This window comes from Etheostoma cragini, chromosome 5 (assembly GCF_013103735.1).
Source record: "Etheostoma cragini isolate CJK2018 chromosome 5, CSU_Ecrag_1.0, whole genome shotgun sequence".
NCBI lineage: Eukaryota > Metazoa > Chordata > Actinopteri > Perciformes > Percidae > Etheostoma > Etheostoma cragini.
Genome location: NC_048411.1, coordinates 19,165,381 through 19,193,062, shown reverse-complemented (window position 1 = coordinate 19,193,062; position 27,682 = coordinate 19,165,381). Strand labels below are relative to the sequence as shown.

Sequence of the window (27,682 nt, the reverse complement as noted above, 5' to 3'; positions counted from 1 at the left end):
GCAAAATGTATAGAAACCCGAGGGTTTCTGAACAGCCAGCCTTACTGGAGCTGGAACAGCTGACAGGAAACGCAACCACTTTCACCGGAAAGGAGGAGTATCTTTTATTGTCGCCTGAGAGCTGCTGTAATGGCGGTGTCTCGTCGGTCCTCGCAGCAACAGCAAAGTACATTACAGTCTCCGCCAAGAAACGGCTCTATTTCTGGCGCTCCTCCGGGATCTCCGCCGATGGCTCTACTGACTGCGGCCGTTGGACCCCCGGAGATTGAGAGGGAATGCAGCGGGGGGATTGAGATGGTTATGGCCTCCACAGACCTACCCACCCCGGGTTTAGCGAGCAGTGCAAGCTTCACCACGACAACCTCTGGCGGCGGCAGCAGCAGCGTCTCGAGCCCCGGTTCTGGAGCTGCCAGTCCCACTGACTGTAGCAGCGGCATCGGTGGGGCGTTCAGGGAGCTGTTCGAGGCCTGCCGTAACGGAGATGTATCCAGAGTAAAGAGACTTGTCGATTCGGTGAATGTAAACGCAAAGGACATGGCTGGTCGAAAATCAACTCCCCTTCACTTCGCTGCGGGTAATGATGAGCTAAGCTAACGACACAGAAGCGTTATGTTTTGCAACATTTGCTAGCTAGCTAGCTATCATACTGACACGGCTATCGTTAGCTGGCTAATGTTGTGTTTTGGTCGACGTGTTTACTGATAATCTTATTGTTTGTGTCTTGCCCTCTTGATAACGTTAGCAGTAACTGCAGTTTATCACGTCGGAATGAAAAACCTAGTGGAGCTAACCAGCTAATGTGACGCGTTACATCAAATTTTAATAATCTGTCAGTATTTCTCGAGTTTAGCTAGCTAACGTTAATCCCTCATGACGTGGACCCATGCAACACAAAAACAACCTCCAATTAAGATAGACTAACAGTTTTAAGCAAACGTTTCTTGTAACGTTTGAATATCACAAAGCAATGCAACATAACTTGTTTGTTAGATAGTGCAGTCATCGATAGCACTACATTTGGACAAAATTAATGTATTAACTGATTTTAAATCATGTTACTAAATTGTGGCTAGTACTACTGATGTGTATCAATTAGGATCATAGCTCAGTTAGTATTAGGTATTTATTTTTATAGGGAGTTTCATCTGAATCCTACAGTTATGATTGTTTAAAGCCATTATAGATGGAATAGCCAGGCTAGTTATGGTGTAGGTAAACCACGAATAAACCAATATTTAGGGAAAAGCTGAATTGAAATGCATTTTAATCTTTTTTTCAGGATTTGGCAGAAAAGATGTGGTGGAGCACCTCTTGCAGACTGGGGCCAATGTTCATGCCAGGGATGATGGAGGACTTATCCCCCTGCATAATGCCTGCTCTTTTGGCCACGCAGAAGTTGTCAGCCTCCTCCTGTGTCAGGGCGCAGATCCCAACGCCAGAGATAACTGGAACTACACACCATTACATGAGGCTGCCATCAAGGGAAAGATAGATGTTTGCATTGGTAAGCATCCCGGTTGATTATTTTCAAACAGACAGTTCTGCAAATCTGTGATGTTTTTGTTTTTTTTTTTTTACAAGAATGTTCTAGTCGTATATTTCATTTGTTGCAAATTTGCCTACATTCTTGAAAGGATTGCGTTGTCTTCCATCTTCTTTGCTATTACCAACTGTTTATAAATATGATCAGTGTACTGGGTGACATGATATGGGAATAGTGATGATTTAAGGAGAAAATTAAAGTCTCGTTTTAATCCGCATCTCTCTCACTCAGTGTTACTCCAACATGGAGCTGATCCAAACATCCGCAACACTGATGGAAAATCTGCTTTGGATCTAGCCGACCCTTCAGCCAAGGCTGTTCTCACTGGTTGGTGCCTCTCCGCTTTTTATCCCTCACATTAACACATAAGCCTACACTTTTACACCAAGTGACGTATCAATACAGGAACAAATGTTATGATACAGTATTTACATAATTAAGGAATTGTAATCGTAAACAGTAATAATAATCATAATAATGGTAGCAGTAGGGTGTTGCACACATTTCAAGCTAGTGTTATTGCACAATACAGATATGATTGTCCAGTTTCAACCTCATTAAGTGTCTGTGTGTCAGACACTTAGAGGGAGGAGTTATAAAGTTTGATGGCCACAGGCAGGAATGACTTCCTGTGGCAATCTGTGGTGCATTTTTGGAGAATGAGTCTTTCAATGAAAGTGCTCCTCTGATTGAGCAGCAAGTCATGGAGTGGGTGCATGACATGGTCCAAGATGACATGTAGTTTGGACAGCATCCTTCTCTCTGACACCCCCGACAGAGAGTCCAGATCCACCCCCGCAATGTTACTGGCCTTGCGGATCAGTTTGTTGAGTCTGTTGGCGTCTGCTACCCTCAGCCTGCTGCCTTAGCATGGAACTGCAAACATGATGGCACTGGCCACCACAGACTCATAACACATCCTCAGCATCGTCTTGCAGATGTTAAAGGACCTCAGCCTCCTCAGAAAATAGAGAAGGTTTTGTCTCTTTCTGTAGAGGGCTTGAGTGTTCTTGGCCCAGTCCAGTTTATTGTCTAAGTGTATTCCAAGGTATTTGTAGTCCTCCACAATGTCCACACTGACCCCTTGGATTAAAAATGGGCCCACTGGTGCCTTGGCTCTCCTTAGATCCACAGCCAGCTCCTTAGTCTTTGTCACGTTAAGCTGTAGATGGTTCTACTCACTTCATGTAACAAAGTCCCCCACCACAGCTCTGTACTGTGCCTCATCACCCTCGCTGATACATCCAACCACGGCATAGTCAGAAGATGGCAGGACTCTGTGTGGTAGTTAAAGTCTGTGGTGTAGATGTTGAAAAGGAAGGGAGAGAGGACAGTCCACTGCGGGGCCCCAGTGTTGCTGACCACGCTGTCTGACACACAGTGTTGGAGGCACACACACTGTGGACTGCCAGTCAGGTAGTCCACAATCCAGGACACGAGGGGGGAGGATCCACCTGCATTGCTGGCAGCTTATCACCCAGCAGGGCCGGCTGGATGGTGTTGAAAGCACTGGAGAAGTCAAAAAAAAAACATGACCCTCACCATGCTCGCTGGCTTGTGCAGGTGGGCGTAGATGCGGTTGAGCAGGAAGATGATGGCGTCCTCAACTGCCTGTCGGGGTTGGTAGGCAATAGGCCTGGATAGGTCTGACCATGGGCTGCAGCTGTTCTAGAACAAGTCTCTCCAGGGTCTTCATAATGTGGGAGGTCAGTGCCCACGGGTCTGTAGTCCTTGGAGTCACTGGGACCAGGCGTCTTTGGCACAGGAATGAGGCAAGATGACTTCCAGAGCATGGGGACCCTTTTGAGAGTAAGGCTCAGGTTGAAGACATGGTGAAGGACTCCACATAGCTGGGGGGGCACAGGCTTTGAGCACTCCAGGACGAACACCATCAGGCCCGCAGCCCTATTAGGGTGGAGTCTGGTCAGCTTCCTTCTCACATTGTCAGCAGTGAGGCACACAGAGGTCACAGATGGGGGAGGGGTGGAGTCGTCAGGCTGGAGAGACGTGTTAACCTGAGAGCCAGAGGAGGAGGGGGGAGTGGTGGTGTTGGAGGTGAGACAGCAGTTGGGTTAATGGGGGGGATGGGCAGGAGCATCAAATCTGTTAAAGAACAGATTAAGTTGGTTGTCCCTGTCCAAGCTGCCTTCAACTCCTCTGCTGCCTGTCGGTCTGAAGCCAGTGATGGTCCTCATGGCGCTCCAGACCTCCCTCATGTTGTTCTGCTGGATTTTACGCTCCAACTTCCTGCTGTAATTCTCCTTCGCCTCCCTGATCTTCACCTTCAGGTCCCCCTGTATGGCCCGTACCTCCTCCCTATTCCCATCTCTGAAAGCCCTCCTCTTTGCATTGAGGATGTTCTTGATGTCCTTTGTTTCCCATAGTTTGTTGTTTGGGTAACACTGAACAGCCTTTGCTGGGACAGTGCAGTCCACACAGAAGTTTATGTAGTCTGAGATACACTAAGTCAGCCCATCTATGTCATCTCCATGTGGCTCAAAGAGTGCATCCCAGTCTGTCACCTCAAAACATCCCTGAAGTGTCTCATAGACCTCCTCTACCCCCTGCTTTCGGTGCATTCCCTGTCTGCCCAAACAGTCTGTAAGTCGTCGATGGAGACGTTGTAGTCAGGAATATCCGAGTCTAGCCAAGTCTCTGTAAAGCACGTTAAACTACACTCCTGGTACTCCCTCTGAGTCCGGGCTAACGGTGTTGCCACAAACCACAGTATACATCCATTAGCAGACACATGTAGGCAGTAATAGCTTACATAGCTCAAAACTTCAAAGCACATGCTAAAATTAGTCGAAAGTGTTTGACTCGCCTGGCTCTAATCTGAATGTTTATTTTCATCCAGGTGAATACAAGAAGGATGAACTTCTGGAAGCAGCTAGGTGAGTATCAGTCTGACTGGTCGGTACACACATTTCTTGTTGGCCAAAGAAAAGCAGCTACGTCGTTTTCTGCTCACCAGTTTGCACCTGCAACATACAGCTCTAAAATGTGATGACATTCATCCAGTATTGCAGTCTTATCTGTGAAAGCCTGCAGAATTACTTATAGATTATACCCTGGATTCCAGCCGAACATTTCCAAAGAACATTTGTGTTAAATTTGTTTTACAACAAAGACGGCTGCCGCTGGACAACTGAGATGTGTAAATTCCGCCATTGCGTCTGTTATAGAAGATATCGACAGCACATTAATTTGAAAAGACAAACGCAGAACAGCGATCAAGGCATTTGCCGATCGGAAATATGTTTTTGCTGTCCTTCCTACGGGATACGTCTTTGCTCTGATTGGTTGTAGGTCTATCCAGAGAAGTGCAGAGGCATTTTCTTTTCTGGTTCGGTTGAAACACCCCCCATAATCACAGCCTAATGGAGCAGTATCAGACTCATATTCTTAATATTTGAGTACAACGTCTGGCTATATAGATTGTGGAATCTCCGTTAAAAGCACAGGGAATAGGGATTTTGGAGGGGAAATATTTAATGTACCTTCCGAATTTAAATGTGCTATATAAATAAAGATGAATGACTAATGACACCAATCTTTTCAACCATGTAATTACAGGAGTGGAAATGAAGAAAAGCTGATGGCACTGCTGACTCCGTTAAATGTTAACTGCCATGCCAGCGATGGTCGCAAGGTAAATGTACCAATAGTGCACCATATCACAACAGACAGATACCTGCCATAACACTTTTTTAATACAACATGTCATGTAGGGTTGCAAAACCGATACACTGTATTTGTAAAATTCTTGACATCAAAATAGCAAGAAGGTTTCTGAGTCAGACAATGTGTGAGTGAAGGAATTGGCAGTATGATTAAGGCTGGATTGGTCTGTGTAGTTCAGATGGAAAGAGGAGTTATGTCATTGGGTTAGTGGGAGGGTGTTAATGGGTCCTTGGACAAACCTTGACTTGGACAAACCACTGTGCAACATACTTATTGTTGATGGGCTCTTTTTCCTTCTTATGCATTTGTGACTTTCATCAGACCATTCTTGAAATCCACTTCCATTTTTTATACCGTCTCAACTAGGCGTGCACAATTCAGGTAAAATATGAGTCTCAGGTTTTTTTTAGCTTAGAATTGATATCACGATTCTCTGCCACAATTTTGTTTCTCACAAATTGTAATTTGTATTGCACACATGAACCATGACAACACAAAAAAATATACTGTCTGTTTTTAAAAATCACAGAAGAAAGTAGCGGCGTTTGTCATGCAGCTGGCTCGTAAAATTAAATGAGAATCAAAGTCAAGTTTTTTTTTTTATAAAAACAAAATCTAAGTTATTTAGAAATCTAATCGTCAACAGGGTGAATCGAGATTGCGATTTTATAAATATTAATCGTGCAGGCCTAATCTCAACTTTTACTTTAGCAGACTCATTATTCCTCTTTGTTTAGATCCAGTTAGTTGGGGTAGCAGATTTTGTTCATTTTCTGGAACTGAAATAGACACACCAGTCCTTTTGATTTACAGTTTAGTTTTTATGTTAATCACTTTTCAACTTGTTGAAATGACCAAGACAGCAATATTGCCTTTCCCATAAACACTTCTCCATGGCAGAGGCTGGAGCAAATCTACCTGTGATCTTGAAATCTATGTAGTTTTTTGTCTGTCATTTCTAGTGTCTCTTCTGAACTCAACCCATGGTATTGGAACTTGCTTACAATGCGAGCAGTGTTTAAATCATGACATAGTATTTTAGCATTAATGTTTGGTTCTTTTCTTTTCTTTGGAGGAGTGGACTAGAAAGATACGGGTACAAAGACGTCTAATATCCGCATTGCTAATTTAGGTCTAAGTTTTTTTGTGGAATTTCAGTCTTGTGTCCTGACTTAGTTCCTCACACTGTTTTTGTCTGTCATGCATTACTTTTTTTTAAAGTAATGATTGTTTCCTCTCGTGTCTGGCAAAATTGCTGTCTGTGTATTTTTGTAAATAACTCACAAAAAGCATAATTCCCACCAGTATATTAACAGTTGCCTGTTTCATTCATTCCTAACCACGTTTTCTTCAACAGCAAGTAAAGTATGGCTCCCTCCCTGCCTTCTTTTGTAATATATTTAGAGTTTCCATGATCCAAGCCAGTATGCCAGTGTAGATTTTGTTCTGGGATTTAACCAGCGGGCACCAGTAACCTGTCCTTGCCTTTTCACAAAGGCACGGGAAAATACGGAGAAGAAGTAGTCACACTTAACCTTCAGCCATTTATCCTCTCTGAAGCCGGTGTTACATTTATTCTCCAACCATGTTTGATGGACCACCAAGGGATCTATAACTAGGGCTTGTGTTTCATTGACTTAAGAAGGAAGACAAGAATTGCTGTGAAAAGATACTGTCATTTTGTAATTTTTGTTTCGTTTTGTTTTCCGTGTGACTCTGGCAACATTTGTCGATCAGTCAACATCCCAAAAAATGCTGGTAAGTTGACCCTGATAACGGCCACTTGATTGATGCACTGTTGTGATTTTAATTTTGTTTTATTCCATTGTTATGATTTGACCAATATTAGCTGGCTGTCACTTATAATTGCACATCATGGACCTGGGTGTAACGGGTCACTCATGTATCCTTTCCTTGATGCTCCTCTGTGTGCGTGTGTGTGTGTGTGTGTGTGTGTGTGTGTGTGTGTGTGTGTGGCATTTGATTGAGGGAGTGTGTGAGTTGGGTTTGGTGTCACGGTGGCAACTCAACGTTTTATGGGTTTGGAGAGGAGGTCGAAATGTCCACTGCCTGCTATCTTCAGCGTCTGTCCTCTCCTTGCACACTCACCCACACTTCTCCAACTTTCATTCACTTTCTCTTCAGTCAGTGTTTGATCTTGGCTTTAATATTTATTCATTCATTTATTGCTGAAGATCACTCATGCATGCCTGAAGGCCTGCCCCTCTTGCATTTTGTCAAGCAAATCCTTAATACGTGGCTGTGAAACTTGTGTCTATTTCACGTTCCCCCGTTGGAACGGTTGGTATGCAGTATTGAATGGACTACATTTTTCACCTATCATTCTAGTGCTGTTCTTCCCTCCATGATAATGACTTTTGAATGCTTTTGATTGCTCGTGTCACCCCTCACTGAATGACGCCTGCATAATTCAACCCTCTTGTTCATCTGATTTGTATCACTGTGGCTTGAGATCTAACGGTTAGTTTTTGGGGATTTATAATAACATCACCGCGTGGCAAATGGAAATGAATGATGTCCCTCCTTTCTGATTGTAAGCTTGACCTGAGCTAGACTTTTGAGTAGAGAACAAATGCCACTGAGATTGAAGTTGCAGCTTTGCCTTGACTAATGTTTATTTTTCCTTGGCTGGACGAAAAAGCCATTTGATTTGAATCTCTAATAGCTTGCAGAGATGCTTTCTCAAACAATCGGCCTGCTTATTGTAGCCTCTTGCATCCTATTAAGGTTGGGGTTCGATAGCATTTGATCAAATCTGAATCCAGTATTGAACTCACTTGTAATTACTGCAGGTTTTGTTAAAGTAAAAGCACTCATGAATAATTTAATTTTTAATTGGCCACATTATCTTTTGTGTCTGGCTACCTGAATGCTCTTTAATCTTAATACAAAAGCACTTAACAACCACAAACAAAGTTATCACAACCCAACCGTAATTCCTACACAGCCATTTTGAATATTATAGTCTAACAGTTGCACTTGCAATTCTTTGTCATCTAATTACATAAAACGTAATTTTAGACTCATAAGACTTAGGAAGAATGTTGAATTTTGCTGACACTGTCAAATAGGAGTCGAGGTAGATGTGTAATGAGGTTAAAGTTGCTTGTTGTCACTCACTCAGGTCATACGCAAATCAATTTTTTTCCGCTGGATTTTTTTCCTCCCCACAAACTCCATTGACCTTGCATCCTCATATTCGCCATTCATCTGCAACTCACCGAGCATAGCCTGCCGTAGCACAATGCTTCTGGCCCTAATCAGCCGCTTGCTCCTGTGGCCACCGAAGGCAGCACACACTGAAACAGCCAGCGACCTGTGAGCTCTAACACGCCGTCCTCTCTTAACAGTCAACGCCGCTCCACCTGGCTGCTGGCTACAACCGGGTCCGCATTGTCCAGCTCCTTCTCCAGCACGGAGCCGATGTTCACGCCAAGGACAAAGGGTGAGACACCCTTTCAGAAAAAGACATTGTAAATTAGTCATAATTTCTGACACTAACCTGATTGTTGTTTTTTTTCCTTGCAGTGGCCTGGTTCCACTTCATAACGCCTGCTCTTACGGCCACTTTGAGGTCACCGAGCTTCTGCTTAAAGTAAGAACCACAAAAGTTTTCACTTTGCCTGTTTGGAACATTGTTGAGCAAAGAGAAAGTTTGGACTTGGGAACATTTTTGTTGTTTCAAATCTACCTTTTGTCTCTCTTTTTGCTTTTTAAATTGCCGTATTGGCAGCATTTTGGAATTCACTCAAAACAAAATTTCTTAGATCCTTTTTTCATAATGTCAGATACAAAGATCTGGGAAGCAAGCATTCTGTAAACCTCTGTGCTTTGATGTGGTGTTCTATCTGCAGCACGGAGCCTGTGTGAACGCCATGGACCTGTGGCAGTTCACTCCTCTCCACGAGGCCGCGTCCAAAAACCGAGTTGAGGTCTGTTCCTTGCTACTGAGCCACGGGGCCGACCCCACCCTGCTGAACTGTCACAGTAAGAGTGCCGTGGACATGGCCCCCACTCCAGAGCTCAAAGAAAGGCTCACCTGTGAGTTCTCTCTCACTCCCACAGCATTATACACACACTTGCAAAAATACTTAATGTTGACGCAATATACATACAGGTTCAGTGCATAAGCAATACAGTGTTTCCTACAGGTTGAGAATGTACTTGTGGTGGTGAGCGACGGCTGGGTTCAGTTATAAACTAGTCAAACAAAGTTTCATGAGCTACTTATTGAAAACAATGACTACATAACATTAACAGATAATTTAGAAGAAAAAGAAAAAAATTAAATATTGAACAAATCGGACTAAAAGATGACACAGATCAAGTGTAGCAATGAAGTGCTTCGTCAAATGTTGTGGTTCAGGGCCGGCCTATAGCTCACTCAATTAGTGCGCTCGCTCCACGTTGGCTGAGTCCTGCAGCGGCCCCGGGTTTGAGTCCAGCCTGCGGCCCTTTGCTGCGTGTCGTCCCCCACGTCTGTCCACTATCTCTATCTGATAAAGGATAAAACAAAGCAAATAATAATCCTTAAAAAAAATGTTATGGTTCAGCATAAAGAGACCTGTAGACCTTAAAAGAGCAGTGCGTGACAGACAAGAAATCTCAAAGAACTGGAAGACTTTTGTAAGGAGGAATGGGCGAAGATACCTCAAACAAGAATTGAAAGACTCTTGGCTGGCTACAAGCTGTAATACTTGCCAAAGGGGGCAGTACAAAGTATTAACTCTGCAGGGTGCACAGACTTTTTCAGATGCAATTTTATTTTAGTTTTCTGTTATTTTGAAAGGCTAAATGACGGAAATAAAATCTAAATTTTTGTGACATATCATACAAGTGTCTAATATGTCATTTGATGCCTTTTGGAGATTTTTCCATCTTTTCTTGGCTTCTTTATGTACAGTAATACAAATTTTTACCTGGGGTGCCCAGACTTTCTCAGATGTATCCTATACATTTAACAATGAAAGAAATGGGCACCCAGATAGCTCAGTTGGTAGAGCGGGTGCCCATATATAGAGATTTATTCCTCGACGCAGCAGGCCCGGGTTCGAATCCAGCCTGCGGCCCTTTGCTGCATGTCACTCCCCCTCCCTCTCCCCTTTCACAACTTCAGCTGTCCTGGCCATTAAAGGCCTAAAAATGCCACAAAAAAAAAATCTTTAAAAAAAAGAAAAAATCGCATTAACAATGAAAGAAATTAACATTTCAAGTAACTTTCTTTCTCTTTTTTTTCTCTTTTTTTTAAACCCGACAATTTTTTAATACATGTATTACCTTTTTATAATTGACGTTATAAAGGACTTGTGAGATATCTGAAACCATCTGGCCTGGTTGCGCAATTACAGTGCTACAGATGGGGGTGACGCAACATAGTTTACCTCACACTCTAGTCAGTCCAGGACATACTGTATTCAGGTGAGCTACGGAAAAAAATGGAGAGGCATAGGTGAGCAGTACTTGCGGTGTTTTGCTGCTGTTTTCCTGACTCAGGGATCGTTTTACAAAGTCTACAGATTACCACGTTGTTGGCATTAAGGGTAAAATACTCCCACACGTAAGAAGACCGTGTTCAAGCCTTTTTCTCAACATGTTGTTGCGAGAGAGGCTAAACAACCAACCAACCAACTCTGGTATATTGAGTTCAGGTTGCTTTCACAGCGGTGTGGCCATAGCGTTTCTACAGTTTACCCACAGCAAGATCACTAGCAGCGCTGTAAAAATACATTGTTGATTTGGAGAAAAAATAAAAAAAAGTTTTCGGTCGTAATTGATCTACCTGGGCATATCTCAATCTACCTGGGCGGTGCATCCAAGTAGAACTTATGTATGGGAAACACTGCAAAAGCTGCTGCAGTTCCATTTACTCCTCCTCCTTCTCTTCCATGTAGATGAGTTCAAAGGCCACTCGCTGCTGCAGGCGGCCCGGGAGGCAGACATGGCCAAAGTGAAGAAGACGCTGGCTCTGGAGATCATCAGCTTCAAACATCCTCAGACCAACGAGACTGCTCTGGTCAGAACCAAGCCTTCCTACTTGTGTTGGGGCTCAAGATCACTTTCGAGTGTAATTTGGAAACTAGAAGCTCCTTATTTTAGCTTCCTCATGGGTTCCAAATTCTGTTGATGCCAAAATTAAATCCCTTATTTCCAGTTTTGAAGGAAATTCACCTGGGGAAATTAAAAATTAATAGTTGTCAGTAATGCTCTGTATGATTAAGGATGTACAGCCAGTTAGTTGTACGTGATTAGCTTATTGGTTTAGCAAACTGGCATTTACTCAAAACATTTGTCCTTGGCCGGCAGGTCAAAGATTCTGGCACACTAATCTAATGTTGATGTGTATTTTAGCACTGTGCTGTAGCTTCCCCCCACCCCAAGAGGAAGCAGGTGTCAGAGTTGTTGCTGCGTAAAGGTGCCAACATCAATGAGAAGAACAAAGAGTAAGTCAACATTTATTTTTTAAAACAATATCTTTATTGTATTTTTATTTAAAGAAAGATAAACAAGAACAAATAACCGCAGAGAAGTGTGCCAAAAGGTACAGAAGTGTACAAATATACTACGTCAGAACATATTTTTCACACCATACACACTTGCTCCATGCAACCGTATTCCACAACATTTTACATTGATTTAAAACAAAAACTGGAATTCATCAGTTATTTTCAATCGGAATTGTATAACTTAGACGACAAGGTGACGTCTTTCCCCTAAAACCAACTAAAATCAGAAAAGATTTAAAACCATAAATAACAATAAGCAAGAATGTTAATTGCACGTTGAAGCACTTTAAGTGCCAAGAAGATAACTTCCTGTCCTTTTTGTCTTTAAGCTTTATGACTGCGTTGCATGTTGCTGCTGAGAGAGCTCACAACGATATCCTGGAGGTGTTGCAGAAACACGGAGCAAAGGTCTGCTTGTTTTGTTTCTACGTTTCCATACTGTTCTGCCTGATGTAAAACGATATTAGGAAATGTCATCTGGGAGGGTCGAAAATATGTGTTGCTGAAACCTTACCTTCACCTCCTCTGGCTCCAGGTCAACGCTGTGGACACACTAGGTCAGACCGCTCTTCATAGAGCTGCGCTGGCTGGTCACATCCAGACCTGCAAGATGCTGCTGAGCTACGGGGCCGACCCGTCCATCGTGTCTCTGCAGGGTTTCACCGCTGCCCAGATGGGCAACGAGGCTGTTCAACAGATTCTTAATGGTAATCACAGCCACCAAACTTCAGACTCTTTACCATTGTTTGCTTTTAGGTTGAATTTTAAAATTTGAGACTGAAAAGGCACCTTTCGCCCAAGATAAGACAGATCTTTTTGTCCGAAGCAACAAACCTTGTGCAAATTTCACTGCTCGGGTTAATTAATGGGATGCTTAGATCTACCAGATTTAAACTCGCAGGATGATCGCAGGATTCCATATGACGTACTGTATTGGAGTCCAGTTTGACCGTTGTCATTTTGTTTTGTATTGAATGTCTTTTTCTTCTTTTCCAGAAAATGTCCCAACTCGTAATTCTGATGTGGACTACAGATTTCTGGAGGCAGCCAAAGCAGGGGATCTGGAAACAGTGCAAGTAAGTTTACTGTTTCTTCTGGCTACAGTTTGGTACTTATACCTAGTTCCTGTTTTTGGATTCATAATTGTAATAAAATCATTATTATACACAGAGGGCATTTTTGGGGGGTTTCTTGAAGAATTTGTAGCACTGAAATTCCACAAGCTCGCTAACAGCAGGGATTTACCAATGACTCGGCTAAGATGCTAATCATGTTGTCTCTGTCTGTCAATGGAAGCAACTTTGCACCCCCCAGAATGTAAACTGCCGGGACTTGGAGGGCCGCCACTCCACTCCTCTCCACTTTGCAGCTGGTTACAACCGAGTGGCTGTTGTTGAATACCTGCTACACCATGGAGCTGATGTCCATGCCAAAGACAAAGGGTGAGTTCTGCCATCCTAGACATCATCTGGAGGTTGAATAAAAAATGTAATGGATGAGTCACTTATGTTTAGATTTCCTGAGCTAATAAAGTTTTTTTTCTTCTTCTTTTTTTTCTGCAAAGTCATGCGTGTCAGTACTGTGATGATGCTTTCCTGCATTTTTGTTTTATTTTTGCAGGGGCGCCTGGCTAGCTCACCTGGTTAAAGGAGAATTTAGGTCGATTTCAACACGTAGCTCTGTTTGAAAATTTGTGCTGTCAGTAGAGAGATAAATGAAAACGATCGTTGCTGCCTACACAGTGATCCTCCTGCTAGCGTTAGCACCCAACAGGCTTAAACAGGGCACGTTATAAACGTGTTTTTAGCCTCTAAACATGTTCAAATTAATAAGTAATTAAAAGTGCCTACCTAGGTGCAGTAATTCCTTCCTGTTAAACACAGTGAATCTGACTGCAGTAGATGTGAAACAAATGCATGAAAGTTGTGCTAATTCAGCTGTGTTTAGTTCCGGCAGTTAGAGAGCTTAGGGACCGTCTACAAACTACAACACTGGAAAGAGATAAAAACAAAAATATGTAGGCTATCAATTTAATGATTAAATATAGTCTCCAATCCTACCTCAACTATAACTTGTCTCCTGCCAGATGTACTAAAGAACTATTTATTTTTATTAGTTTGTATCTCTTTTCTGTGTTGACGTTCCCAAAATACTCCTTGCAGTATCAACAGGAACTAAACAGTGCTGAATTAGCACAACTTTCATGCATTTCTTTTGCAGCTACAGCTGTCAGATTCACTGTGTTCACTCGGAAGGAATCACTTCACATGGTTCCGGGGTAGGCACTTTCAATGACACTTTTAACATGTTAAGAGTCTGAAAACACTTTCAAACCTTGCCTTGTTTAAGCATGTTGGTTGCTAACTGTACCAGGAGGATAACATGGTATAGGCAGCACCGATTGGCTTTGTTTTTCTCTCTGACAGCACTCTAAATTCACAAACAAGAGAGCTACGTGTTGAAATTGACCGGAATTCTCCTTTTAAGCGCGCCCCATGTACAGAGGCTCAGTCCTTGCCACAGTGGTAGCGGCTTTGATTCCAAACTGCTGCCCTTTGCGGCTGCATGTCGTTCCCACTCTTTATCTCTTCCCTTTCATGTCCTTAGCTGAACTGTCAAATAAAGGCCTAAAATGGCTAAAAAAAAATGTTTAGGGCTAGGCAATGTCTCCTAAATTGGCAGTTGACAATGTTTACAGTAAAACATTGTAATGGACAATGATATTTCCACTACTATGGGCTAACAGTTAACATAGAAACGATCAGACATACATTTAAATGCCCTCTGTAAATAGACAGTATTACATGCTGCCGCTGGTAGGGGCAGTAAATTACATCTTGACATACTTTCACTTTTCACGGTGCCGTAAAGTCTTGACTCAATCAGATCTCAGTGATTTGCTTAACGACAGTAGGGAGGAACGTTTAACACAGTGACTGTACTAACCTAATATACCATCATTACTGGGATTAAACTCCATTATTGGTTAATTTTGCCCTGAATAATGCATTTAAAATAACGTTTAGTTGGAAAAAGACACAAATAAAAAGTTTTAAGTTGCACAATGCAACACATCTTGCTTCTGGTGTAAAAATTTCTCTTCTGTTTTTGCTCATGCAGTGGCCTGGTTCCCCTCCACAACGCATGCTCCTATGGTCACTATGAAGTAGCCGAGCTGCTGGTCAGACACGGAGCTTCAGTCAATGTGGCTGACCTGTGGAAATTCACCCCACTTCACGAGGCTGCAGCCAAAGGAAAATATGAGATCTGCAAACTGCTGCTTAAAGTGAGGATCCATTATTATCACCTGTCAAAAGGATTCTCTTGCATTAATTTGTGTCTTGTGTTAGTTGTTATGTTTATTATGATCATGGGGCCGGGGGGAGTAATTGGATCACTTTGACTTGTGAAGCCATGAAGCCCCTTTCTCATATATATACAAACATTTATATAAATATAGTGTTTAAAAAACTCTTTTGTTCAGCACGGAGCCGACCCATCCAAGAAGAACCGTGACGGCAACATGCCGCTGGACATGGTGAAAGATGGAGACACGGATATCCAGGACCTGCTGAGGGGGGATGCAGCGCTGCTGGACGCTGCCAAGAAGGGCTGCCTGGCCCGGGTCCAGAAGCTCTGCTCCCCAGAAAATATCAACTGCAGAGACACTCAGGGGCGCAACTCCACACCACTCCACCTCGCAGGTGATCAACATGGGATGCTTTGACATTTTTTCTTATTTTTTTACTAAATACAGGGACAGACAAACACACCTAAATCTGGCTTTAAGGGAGGTGAAAGATGTTTGTCTTGTCAACGCTTTCTGATGCTATATGTGCTTTAAAAAAAAAAAAACTCTGGTCTCTCAGACTTTTAAGACTTTTAATATTTAAATTAAGGTAAATTTAGACTTTGATGCTGATTCTTTTTCCTTCTCCTCAGCTGGGTACAACAACCTGGAGGTGGCAGAGTATCTGCTGGAGCACGGGGCCGATGTCAACGCCCAGGACAAAGGAGGCCTTATCCCTCTTCATAATGCTGCTTCTTATGGGGTCAGTCTCAATACAAACACATTACTGCAATTAGTAACTACACTCATTACTACAAATACAAATTCTGCGGGGGGCTTGATATTCACACTGAAAAAAGCTTAATGCTACAGGAAACTCAAAATTGATTTGTAGCAAAACGTTTAAAAAGATTCATTGTGTTGGTGCTTCCTCACAGCATGTGGACATCGCAGCCCTGCTCATCAAGTTCAATACGTGTGTGAATGCTACAGACAAATGGGCTTTCACACCCCTGCACGAGGCGGCCCAAAAGGGTCGTACGCAGCTCTGTGCGCTGCTGCTGGCTCATGGAGCCGACCCCACCATGAAGAACCAAGAGGGCCAGACTGCCCTGGACCTGGCCACGGTAACCCCTGACCTGAACACTTCACTGGAATGAGATATGAAAGAGAATGTACAGTAAATAAACTTAAATCAGGCTCCTTTCAACTTGTTTTTCTTGCCTCCATTGCAGGCTGATGATATCCGGGCCCTGCTGATGGATGCCATGCCACCAGACGCCCTGCCCAGCTGCTTTAAGCCCCAGGCCACAGTGGTCAGCGCCTCAGTCATTTCCCCCGCCTCCACACCGTCCTGTCTGTCCGCTGCCAGCAGCATAGACAACCTGGCCGGGCCGCTTAATGAGCTGGCCGCCGGCGCCGCCTCCGGGTCCTCCGGAGTGGCAGACGGGGCCACAGGCAGCGACCGCAAGGAAGGGGAGAGTAAGTTTATTAGATGAAGCAGGAAAATCTGGACATAGAAAGGATGTGGGTTTTTTTTATGGGGAAAATGTGCATGAACCCCATTTGACATTGGTGAATTGTTTTTCATTCAACTCCTAACGCCCTGTTTTCCATAGTGGCCATGCTGGATATGAATATAAGTCAATTCATGAAGAGCCTGGGCCTGGAGCACCTGAGGGACATCTTTGAGAGGGAGCAGGTCAGTTCTCTTAAAAATACTTCATTAAAGCTAAAATGCTCATGCATTGCAGAACTTCAACCGTTTCACATTTCACATTTGCTTCTGATATCTGTCAAATAATCCAAAGAGTTCATAACATTCTGACGTTTGAATGTAGTGGGATTAGAAAAACAGTCGAGCGGTTATTATAACAATTCTAGCTTGCTGGAAAAACTATCTTGGCAGCAATGACATGAACTTGTACATAGTGTTGATTTGTCATAGTGTTAATGTCATAGAATAGATCTGTACATCGCTGGTCTCTCTGTCTGGTTATTTGTTAAAGCGGAAGGTAATTGGAGCAAACAGAACAACAGCATAAGACTGGGTTGTGTTTTTTTTGGTTAGTATAAACGTATTCTGTTATATTTAATTTTTCTAGATCACTCTGGATGTGCTGGCTGACATGGGTCACGAGGAGCTGAAGGAGATTGGAATTAATGCCTACGGCCACCGACACAAACTTATCAAGGGTGTTGAGAGGCTGCTCGGCGGCCAGCAAGGTAAGAAGGCATCTTTTTGTTTTTCTGTTAAATTGGAATAGTATCATTCGGGGATGTCCGCTACAGTTTGTTCTCCTACCAAAGTCAGACATTTTGAAACCCTAAAAGAAAGTGAGGAAAAATGGGAGGCACTCCACAGGAAAATACTGGGACACGGGATAGCCTGTAATAACTGTATTGTTGTTTTTCAGGCGGCAACCCCTACCTGGCATTTCATTGTGCCAGCCAGGGCACCATCCTGATAGACCTCGCCCCGGATGACAAGGAGTACCAGTCTGTGGAGGAGGAGGTGAGTCCAGTTCACTGTCTCTATTGATGGTGTATTTTAACTGAACTGGCATCTTAGCAATATCATATCATTGTGAATTCAAGCAATGCCACACATGCCTGGTACAAATGCTTGATTTATGAACTGATACGCAACAGAAAAACTTGGCAGAGCATTTGCTGATGGCAGGTAATAGTTTGACCGGTTATTAAATCCCGGTGTTTTTGTTGTGTCCCTCAGTTGCAGAGCACCATCAGAGAGCACAGAGACGGAGGCAACGCTGGCGGTGTGTTTAGCAGATACAACATCATCAAGGTCTGAACCAGGAATCTCTCTGTACTGCTTGTTTTTGCCGAACAGTGGACAGCTTCTATAGGGACTATTTCTTTTGTAGTTTTGTATGAATGAAAACTGATAAGTGATCTAACCTGAGGGATGTGAGCCAACATTTACTCATTGGTTTAAAGCCGACATGACTCCCAACATCCTGTTTGATATGTGTCATACTCCAGATTCAGAAGGTGGTAAATAAGAAGCTGAGGGAGCGTTACACCCACCGGCAGAAGGAGATCGCAGATGAAAACCACAACCATCACAATGAGCGGATGTTGTTTCACGGTAACCACACCCTCTGTCACGCTATCCGCTTGCTTTTTGTGTCGGCGTCGGGCGTTGTGTTTGTGTCTCCTTTTTATGTTTTGTTTTTCAAAGACTACTACTAGCGTCAGGTTTTTATTTGTCCGTCATGTAATAATGTAAAGCATCTTATCTTAGTTACTGTTTAGAATATCATTGTATCACTGTCTCCACATCTTCCTTCAGGTTCCCCGTTCATCAACGCTATTATCCACAAAGGCTTCGATGAGCGCCACGCTTACATAGGAGGGATGTTCGGAGCGGGGATCTACTTTGCAGAGAACTCCTCAAAGAGCAATCAGTACGTCTACGGCATCGGTGGAGGCACAGGCTGCCCGACACACAAAGACCGGTCCTGCTACCTGTGCCAGAGGTAACTCTGACTTGAACCTTGACTATCAAACGGAGATGCGAAGTACAAATACTTTGTTACTGTACTCAAGTAGATTTTTCAGATATTTTTACTTTACTATTTATTTTTTTGGCGACTTTTTACTTTTACTCCTCACATTTTAACACTAATATCGGTACTTTATTTACTAGCATATATGATTCCTACACATTGTGTAGGATAGCCTTTACAATGGTATTTATTTCTTTTATTACCACACACAGCAATAGCAGAGCTACCCACGCCCATGTGTATACTGATGCTTGACAGAGTTGTCTCCGTCCGTGTTTTAACAGACACACCTGGGCCAAAGTAGGAAACCAGAATCAGCTTTAAATACAGTCCTAATCTAGCCCCCACTAAGATTAAAATAATTTCACTGGAGTTAGTTACTATTTCTGCGTCATCAATACCAAATTGAATCTTATTAGATGGGAATATACACAGACTTCTCACAAAATCACACTTTATTTCCTATCTTGCTTTTCAGTCAGAATCTTATTAACCTGGGGTCCCAGTCTCTGTCACAATAAATGAGCTAAATGTTTCAGGCCTATTGGCAGGCAGCCATTTAAAATGAAGTCAATGGCATATAAAGAATAAAGAGTATTTTTCCATGTCCACTGTAGTTTTTTCAGCGCGCTCTCTAGTAACATCTGTCTGGTCCGGCTAGCTTTGTCATTCGCAAGGCTACTTTTACTTTTAAACTTTAGGTACATTTTCAAGCCTCTACTTTGTTACTTTTACTTGAGTAAAGACGTTAAATCGGTACTTCTACTTTTACAAGATTATTTTTTAACACAATTATTTGTACTTCTATTTGAGCATGGGAAGTACTTTTGCCATCTCTGCTGTCAAAGTTTAACTGCAGTTTCAAACCATAACACTTAAAGATGTTTTGATTGTGGGACACCCCAGGTACTAAGGCTGAGTCCTTACTGCAGCGGCCCGGGCCCGGCCCAAATGTCATAAATGAGTTCCCCCACCCTGCCCATGGTCCCCCAGTGGCTAGAAATGGCGATAGGTGTAAACCGAGCCCTGCGTATCCTGCTCAGCCTTTCAGAAAATGAAAGTTCAGATTGGCCGATCTAGAATCTTGCCCTTATGCTGTCATACGGGAAAAGGTTACTTCCCCTTTCTCTGCTTTGCCCGCCCATGAGAAAGAGAGAGAAATCATGCACAGTGCGGCAATATGCCACCCTCCACCTTGCCCCCCCCCCCAATAGCGTAATTAATTCTACAGCCACTAAAGCTTAAAGATCATGTTTGCATAATATTTGTCTTGAGAGGGCAATAAAACATAAATACCAGAATTAGATGCAGTGTTAGGGGACCACTAAGGTCTATATAAAAGCACCATGTCAAAGGACATTTTTAAAGGCCGCAAGCCCACAAAATAATCTTCAAAAAAAGAAAAAAAAAATTAATTTAATTATAATCTGTTTATTGATCCCCAATGGGGAAATTACAATTTAAGATATTTTGTCTGTAGAACTACTTAATACCGACGTGTTTTTTATTTGAGTAGAGGTTTTAAGTGCACTATTATGCAATAGTGTGTGTCTGACCAGTCTCCTCTCATCTCTCAGGCAGATGCTGTTCTGCCGAGTGACCCTGGGGAAGTCATTCCTACAGTTCAGTGCCATGAAGATGGCCCACGCCCCCCCGGGACACCACTCAGTGATTGGGCGGCCCAGCGTTAATGGCCTTGCCTACGCTGAGTATGTCATCTACAGAGGAGAGCAGGTAAACCCAGACACCCCCAGTTTCTTTCCATGAATATGGTTTATCCTGTAACGAAGGATAAACAACTGCTGTGTCATGTCGGCCAATGTCTTGCTCTATTTTCTTTCAGGCCTACCCGGAGTACCTCATCACCTACCAGATCCTTAAACCGGAGAGCACGGCCCAGTCTGCTGCAGGAGCTGAGCAGAAGTCGTAGTTACTTTACATCTCACACACACACACACACAAGGACTCGTTATTTTCTCCTTTGTATTGAAACACCTTTTTATTTACCAAACACATTTCCAGTCTCCTGTCCAGTAGAACCCATGGTGACCAGTGCTTCATGAGCAGATATGCTGTATAATACTCTCCTGCCTGTGGTTTGTTTTTGCATCGGCTGCATGTTAATACAGAAGCATGTAAGGCCCAATAGCGTGCGTGGGTTAGTTCTTTCCCCCTCCCATCCTCACCAATCAGGAGGATGCTTGTAGAGACTTTGAAGTATCAGCATTAACAGTTTGCCAATCTTGTCATCTCATGCCTTGTGACTGTGCAGAGTAACAACCCCTCACCTCTATATACAAACACACACACACACACTCTGTCAGAGCCTGAAATCTGTGGACTACTACTGCCTCACCATATCTGGGTTCATCCTGTATAGAATGACCTGATTTTAATGCTAACTTAGAATACTACCAAACAGGTAACAGTGTATTGTTGCTATGCTGTAACGCTGACTTTCTCAACTTTCACCCTAAGAACACTACAAACGCTGAACTGAAATGTTTTTTTTTAGTGGTTTAATTCAGAGTTGGACATACTTAATAGAGAGAGGCCTCTGTCAATTCACAAAAGTTGAGACTATTTTATTGTCGTTAAAATATTGATTTGTATGAGAGAAGTTTGCTCTTTAACATAGCTGAAATGCAATGTAAGTCATCATAATTACACATTCGTAAACTAAAGGCGTGAATGTTGTACATTAAAAGCATATACATGACCGTGGAGTCAATACATTTTCAGAGTGTTGATATGTGCTTGTAATGCCTGTATTGACAAGCTAACAACCAATTGCCAGTGAACTCAACAAAGCAACTTTTCTGTCGCCATGGTAGTACTCGGACATCCCACGCGTAAGGATTTGCACTTTTACATAGAAGCCTATTTAAGTTATTTTGAATTTAAATTGCAAATTGTCGGGGGGGAAAAATATTTGTACAGGTTGTGTAAATGGTTGTGTATAACTGTTGCTGTTTAACAGTATCTTTGACTTCAACTGTAAATGACCATCTGAATTTTCCTTTCATGCCTTGATTATCCCAACTTTTTTTTAATAAATGTCCCATTAACAGCTCCTTGTTTAATTTTTTTTAATGGTATCAAAATTCTTTCTGTATAATATTGCTAATGAATGTTTTAAGTTTGTCTTCACTGTACACAAGATTTCTCACGCAACAATATTTAAGCTGACTGATGCGATGCATTGTTTATGCAGTAGCAGCAGATGACTAATTTTGTCGTAATGTGCCATACGAAGAACCAAACCAGTAATCTTTGACCTTGGTTACCAAAGTTGCAATCAGAGGAATAGCAGCACTCGAGTCCAAGGAAATCATAATCACACATTTTTATATAGTAAAGAAACTGCATGACTACATACTGCATCAAGCCACGGCCAGGTGGCACTAATCAAACTGATGTCAGCATTTTGCTTTTTGCAACACTGATTGGCTGTTGGATGCCGATGGTGAATCAGAGGGAGGTTCTCTCTTTGATATTGGGGTTTGGTCCTAAGTGCACGTCGCAGAGTCGCCCACAAGGCAGCCTCTCGGGAATTACGTCACGCAACGAAGTACCCTAGGGTAGTATTAAGCACATGCTTAATGGACCCATGTACAACAGTGAAAACCCGACTTTTTCAGGAATTCCCCCTCCCTAGAGGTCTATTCTGATATTCACCGATGTGAATTATTTTTACCGAAGCTATACAATTACATACATTCTCTATTCAGATTAAGGGATTTAGTTCGTTTGCATGGAAAACGATAATTTTTTGGGGGATTTAATGTGCATTCAATTTGCTTTATTTAAATTCCAAAATAGACGCAAACAGTGTCGCACGCATTATACGTCATCATGCTCTGAATGAGACTGCTACTCGGGAGTGGAAATGCGTTTTTGTTGTTTTTTTTTGCGTCTTGCTAAAGTAAATGTGTTTATACAATGGAAAAGGCCTGCTGGGTTGACCCATTGTTACTAACTTTAAGTCGTTTTTATAGCCTTTTAAGATAGCACGACCTACAAAGTTGCCAAATGTTCGGTCGCAGACATGCATTGGAAAACCTTTTCTGTCTTTGCGTTACTTCTTAACATTGCCAAAATTTCAAAAACGTCATATGTCATCACAGTTGATGTGGGGAGACCAGTAGGACATCTCAAACACTTCTGGAGAAGCACTGGTTTCTGGTAGGTCAAATCTAAATTGTTTTTGTGTACAATTGTTCCAGCAAGATTAGGAGTGAGCAGAAACCTATGACAAAGTTGACACGTTTGTTAAATTGTAGAAGTAGCTGAATATGGGTTTATTTCCATACTGAATCTACCAGAAGACCTCTGTTAAAAAAAGGAATTACATAATATTGTACCAAGTAACGTTAAGCATGTATAACAAGGATATGTTTATGAATATTATTTATTGTTATTAAATTATTTAATCTGTTTAAGTCTGTAATCAGAAGGCAGTTGGATACACAAACTGCCCTCCGATGGATAAAATATAGTATGGCTAAGATGAAAGGATGGTATATAAAACATATTGGGAATTTATTCATGCATTTTGGTGTCACTGCTGCGTCACAAAGTTAAATAGGAGGTTTTTCTTTATAGTCCCCCGCTCCCTCACACTGAGGCCCAGCAGTTTGACCTGAGCATCGACCAGCAGCTGAACCTGGCCTATGTGGGCTCAGTCCCCCATGGAGGGATACAGCAGGTCCGGATACACTGGATGCTGGAGCTGGTCACTGCACAGTAAGTGAAATAGCAAGTAGAGACCTCCCCAGCCACGATATACACATATCAATGAAAACCCACCGCTTAGTATAGTTGTAGTGTAATGTGTATAGTTCAAAGATGACATAGTGTAACTTGTGATTATCAGTTGCTGGTTGTGTGAGTGTTGCTCATGATACATTTTTTGATTTTTTGTAGAGATATTGGAGGACAGCCCCAGTACAACTTAACTAAACTGGACCAGCTGATAGAACTCTTGTGGATTAATGGACTCCGACCAGGTAGAGCTGCTAGGCGATATGGAGAAAATTAAATATCACAATATTTTTGAACAAATATTTGTTCAAAGATATTGTGATATTTGTATATACATTTGATATTTGATTAATAATAAATATCTTTTCAAAGTTTTGCTGCAAAAGAATTTTGAGTTTCCTGCAGCATTAAGCTTTTTCGGTCAGCAAATCATACCTCACAGATTTAGTATTTGATTAGGTAATGTGTTTGTCTTTATTTTGTTGGTTGACCCCGTAAGAAACAGCATTATGAAGAGGGACAAGGCGTCCTTGTACGCCGATGTCAATATTGTGCGATATTGTAGCGTCGTCAATTGGTGCTTGAACAAAATATTACCACAATGAGTGTTTTGATAAATAATTATCAGTAATGGGGGTATAATGACTAAGTAGGTAAAGAAATATTGCTTTCATTATGAATCTAAAGCAGAGTTATTCCACTAGCCTGTTCCAAACTACACTTAAAGGTGACCTGCCACACAAAATTGCTTTTACTTGCATTTTTTGAAATATGTTAGGTCATTATGTGTTTGTGTTATGTCGGGAATGTGAAAATGAATTGCTACCTTCTCTGTCAGCTCTAGCCACTGAAAAGAAATGGGAGGAGAAATCAAGTCAATTACAAAAACTGTACAGTCTGACGTTATGTTGCCTGAACTCATTACTTTTCATGAGCTCGCTGGGTAAAGAATACTCATTGGCTAGCTATTAGCCAATCAAAAGCAAGCAGGTTATCTCATTGAATAGTAATGACAACTGGCACATATCGAGCCAAGTCTTCTTGCAGGTGTTCTATCACATGCTAGAATGGCAACAAGGTACCAAGGTACCAAGGTAACAAGGTAATGGAACAAGGTAACCAAACAAGGTAACCAAGGCATTTTTCCCAGAGTCCATGGTAGAACTTCAGACATTACCATAAAGTAATGAAATATGTGTGGCAGGGCACCTTAAAAACGTACATGTGTAATATTTAAGGTACAATCAATGCACGAGTCAAATGTGATTTTGATGGTTTCTTGAACTTGTGACGTGGCTGTGTAAATATCTGAACTGTATTGAATTCCTGCACCTCTGTTTTTTTAGGTTTTGAACTGATGGGCAGTGTCTCTAACTATTTTACGGACTTTGAAGACAAATCACAAGTGGTAGAGTGGAGAAATTTGGTTTATCTCATAGCCAAGAGGTACATTGGTGAGTGCCACTATTGTATTGTATATGTTGTTTGCACTCCATATAACATGTCATAATTGTCAATTAAAACCTGAATCTGAAAAAAAATGTTAATTGTAATTGAGAAGCAGTGTGTAAAGTTATTGTTTAAACATGAGTGTTTTAATCTAATTGGGAGGGGCTTGCTATGACAAATGAAGGCAAGATTTGCAGTATATGTATGTATCTTTCTGATTGCTAAGGATTTAAAATTAAATTGAATACATCCTTAAATCATTTTGGCCTTAGCTTTTACACAAGTAGGGGTGTCCCTATCAGGACCACTCAGGAAGCGTAATGTCCCCACAGAAACATTCATTAAACGTATGTGAAATCTTTCTTGTGTAATGTAACCTAACCTATAACAATAAGTAGATTAATAACAGCACTGCATGATCCTGCTCCCACACAGTGTGATTTTCTGTTGTGTTTTGTTTAATACAGACAAGTATGGCCTGGGAAGCGTCTCCCAGTGGAACTTTGAAACATGGAATGAGCCCAACAACCATGACTTTGATAATGTCACCATGTCAATTCAAGGTAAACCCATTCTAAAGCCTACATGACATTTTGATGTCATATCAGTTTCTCTTTTTTAATTTTCTTTTACATTTAGAAATTATAAACAGTTACCAACAATATATCAGTTTTTCTTTAAGTGGAAATTGTTGCTAAATGTAGCCGTTGGTACACATTTGCTCCCATTGTTCTCACTTCCTCTCATAGATATATTACTTATAAATGCTTATTTTACTACAACTTGTTCCAAAAATGTGTTGTTTGATAAATGCTTATTAGAAACTCTAGACACACACTTTATATTAGGCCAATACTGACATGGGATGACAATTAATCGCTATTGTCTACCTGTATTGGGATCTATTTGTACCTGGATAGACAGATTCTCATAAAAACATTGAAGTAGTATGAAAAACTTTTCTTTAGGGTTTCTAAACTACTATGATGCCTGTTCGGAGGGTCTGCGCGCTGCCAGCAGTCTCCTGAGGTTTGGGGGTCCGGGAGACTCCTGTCATTCCCCCCCTCACTCTCCATACTGCTGGGCCATGCTGCAGCACTGCTATAATGGCACCAACTACTTCACCAGAGAGACGGGCGTCAGGATCGACTACATCGCCCTGCACAAGAAGGTGGGCTGTTCTAAACTCAAAGCACATTTACAACAAATATTAAAGAATTAATAAATATTTCTCATTCATTCTCTCAAGATTTTTTTCACAATAACGTACATTACAATGTGAAGTACTTTATTTAAGTCTTTTCATGCCACTTTCTCCTTTTACTTCACTACATCTCAGAGGGAAATGTTGTACTTTTTACTCCACTACAGCTGTAGCAACAAGTTACTTTATAACTTTTCTTTTACCGATTTCTGAATGCAAAACACATGTTTTTGATAAAATGTGACAGCAATTAGAATACTTTTTAAAGCAAACTTTCTATTTCCGTCTTTCAGGGAGGAGGCTTCTCCTTGCCCATCCTCCAGCAGGAGATCCAGACAGTGGGAGAGATCCAGGAGCGTTTCCCCCGGTTCCGCGGCCTTCCTGTTTACAACGATGAGGCTGATCCGCTGGTGGGCTGGTCCACGCCTCAGGAGTGGAGGGCTGATGTGACCTACGCTGCCATGGTGGTAAAGGTGAGGTAAAGGGATGGAGGCGAGGAAAAAAAAAAAGACACCTTGAGTGTAAAATCACATTTGAACACTAAAGAATACCATTTGGATTAAAGTTGTGTTTACATTTATATGGGAAGATGTTAACTTACTTATTTGGTTTCATTATTAACCATCTGGAACTTGAATTAACTTTTATGAAATGAGTGGTTTCTTTTTAGCTAAAGGTAATGTCATTTCTCGTTTTAAAGCAAATATATCTAATGGTTGCTATTAAATGTTTAGTATTTGTTAACTCAAATTAGCCAAAAATGACATACAGTAGGAGTTCAGTGTTTCATCCTGACTTCTATCCTTCACAGGTTAGAAAACACAAATTAAACTATGAAAGGACAGTGAAACTTCTAGTCCCATTTTGTTTAAATAGCCTATTAAAGTTCATCTAACCCTTGTTAGTTTTACCAGTTAACCCTTATACTGTATACTGTATACATACATTGTCTTGGCAATATGTAGGCCATTAGGTGAATTTGTGCTTTAGAGTGTTGTGACTAAATATGCTAGCATGACACCACTGGACATGTATAAATAGAGAGATTTGAGACTTTTTTTTCCAAACATAAATAGCTAAATTAATGTAGTGTACTATATTTCCGCTTTTATCCAAAGTTACTTACAATGTGCATTAAACCCTGAAGATGCCACCCAAAAATAGCAAGAGTACATACAGTTGGTATTCAAAGTGTTCAGTTTGTTATAAGACCATAATTGTAGTTGTGTTAGGGGTATGTAAGCTAACGGATGGAAATATCCCTAAAAAAAAAAATGCTTCTCACTGGTTGGACACCAAACCCAGGCAATTTTAAATATTCTCCACTCTACCAGTTAAACTACACTGTCCTCTGTCCTACTCCCTCCAACAGGTGATAAACCAGCACCAGTACCTGCTGCTGGCCGACCCGAACAGCACCATCAACTACACCCTGCTCAGCAACGACAATGCCTTCCTCAGCTACCACCCACACCCATTTACCCAGCGCACGCTGACTGCCCGCTTCCAAGTCAACAACACCCAGCCGCCTCACGTCCAGCTGATCAGGAAGCCCGTCCTCACTGTCATGGGCCTGCTGGCTTTGCTAGGTGACAATCACTTTGCTCTACAACAGGGGCTTTATGTGTGCCTCAGCAGGCTGCAACTTGTGGTTTTGATCATGCAAAACAAATCAAAGAAGGAAGAATTAAA

General features: G+C 41.8%; 2 protein-coding genes across 6 annotated transcripts in view; both read left to right on the top strand.

Moving 5' to 3' along the window:
• The first annotated feature begins 71 nt into the window (after positions 1-71).
• LOC117945158 (poly [ADP-ribose] polymerase tankyrase-1) lies at positions 72-21,646 on the top strand. Of its 4 annotated transcripts, none has more exons than XM_034872452.1 (29): positions 130-574; positions 1,280-1,504; positions 1,775-1,870; positions 4,401-4,437; positions 5,120-5,195; positions 6,965-6,985; positions 8,599-8,693; positions 8,777-8,843; positions 9,103-9,289; positions 11,140-11,261; positions 11,597-11,688; positions 12,081-12,159; positions 12,287-12,458; positions 12,748-12,827; positions 13,048-13,193; positions 14,872-15,037; positions 15,236-15,455; positions 15,694-15,803; positions 15,979-16,167; positions 16,276-16,522; positions 16,660-16,742; positions 17,146-17,266; positions 17,458-17,555; positions 17,775-17,849; positions 18,047-18,152; positions 18,357-18,543; positions 20,151-20,307; positions 20,417-20,533; positions 20,874-21,646. In XM_034872452.1, the coding sequence occupies exons 1-28, from the start codon at positions 130-132 to the stop codon at positions 20,501-20,503; spliced, it is 3,786 nt and encodes a 1,261-aa protein (XP_034728343.1). In that variant the 3' UTR covers positions 20,504-20,533; positions 20,874-21,646. The 4 variants fall into 4 exon arrangements, with proteins under 4 accessions (XP_034728344.1, XP_034728343.1, XP_034728342.1 ...); XM_034872451.1 differs by having other exon boundaries at positions 20,870-21,646; XM_034872450.1 differs by having other exon boundaries at positions 20,417-21,646.
• Positions 21,647-22,409: 763 nt separating this feature from the next.
• The window catches only part of idua (alpha-L-iduronidase), a 30,504-nt gene continuing 25,231 nt past the window's right edge, over positions 22,410-27,682 (top strand). For both annotated transcript variants that reach the window (XR_004656747.1, XM_034872458.1), the window contains exons 1-8: positions 22,410-22,758; positions 23,179-23,319; positions 23,500-23,582; positions 24,684-24,791; positions 25,254-25,349; positions 25,755-25,957; positions 26,284-26,463; positions 27,363-27,579. Coding sequence is in view for 1 of the 2 variants with exons in the window: in XM_034872458.1 (XP_034728349.1) it covers positions 22,622-22,758; positions 23,179-23,319; positions 23,500-23,582; positions 24,684-24,791; positions 25,254-25,349; positions 25,755-25,957; positions 26,284-26,463; positions 27,363-27,579 (1,165 nt within the window). In the remaining variant the exon portion in view is untranslated. The remainder of the gene's footprint in view (positions 22,759-23,178; positions 23,320-23,499; positions 23,583-24,683; positions 24,792-25,253; positions 25,350-25,754; positions 25,958-26,283; positions 26,464-27,362; positions 27,580-27,682) is intronic.

Bases quoted from the DNA above. Each gene is read 5' to 3' on its own strand.
- LOC117945158 (XM_034872452.1), top strand. From the start codon at position 130: ATGGCGGTGTCTCGTCGGTCCTCGCAGCAACAGCAAAGTACATTACAG. The intron at 8,844-9,102 runs GTAAGAACCACA...TTCTATCTGCAG, and splicing joins TCACCGAGCTTCTGCTTAAA to CACGGAGCCTGTGTGAACGC. The intron at 17,850-18,046 runs GTCTGAACCAGG...GTCATACTCCAG, and splicing joins GCAGATACAACATCATCAAG to ATTCAGAAGGTGGTAAATAA.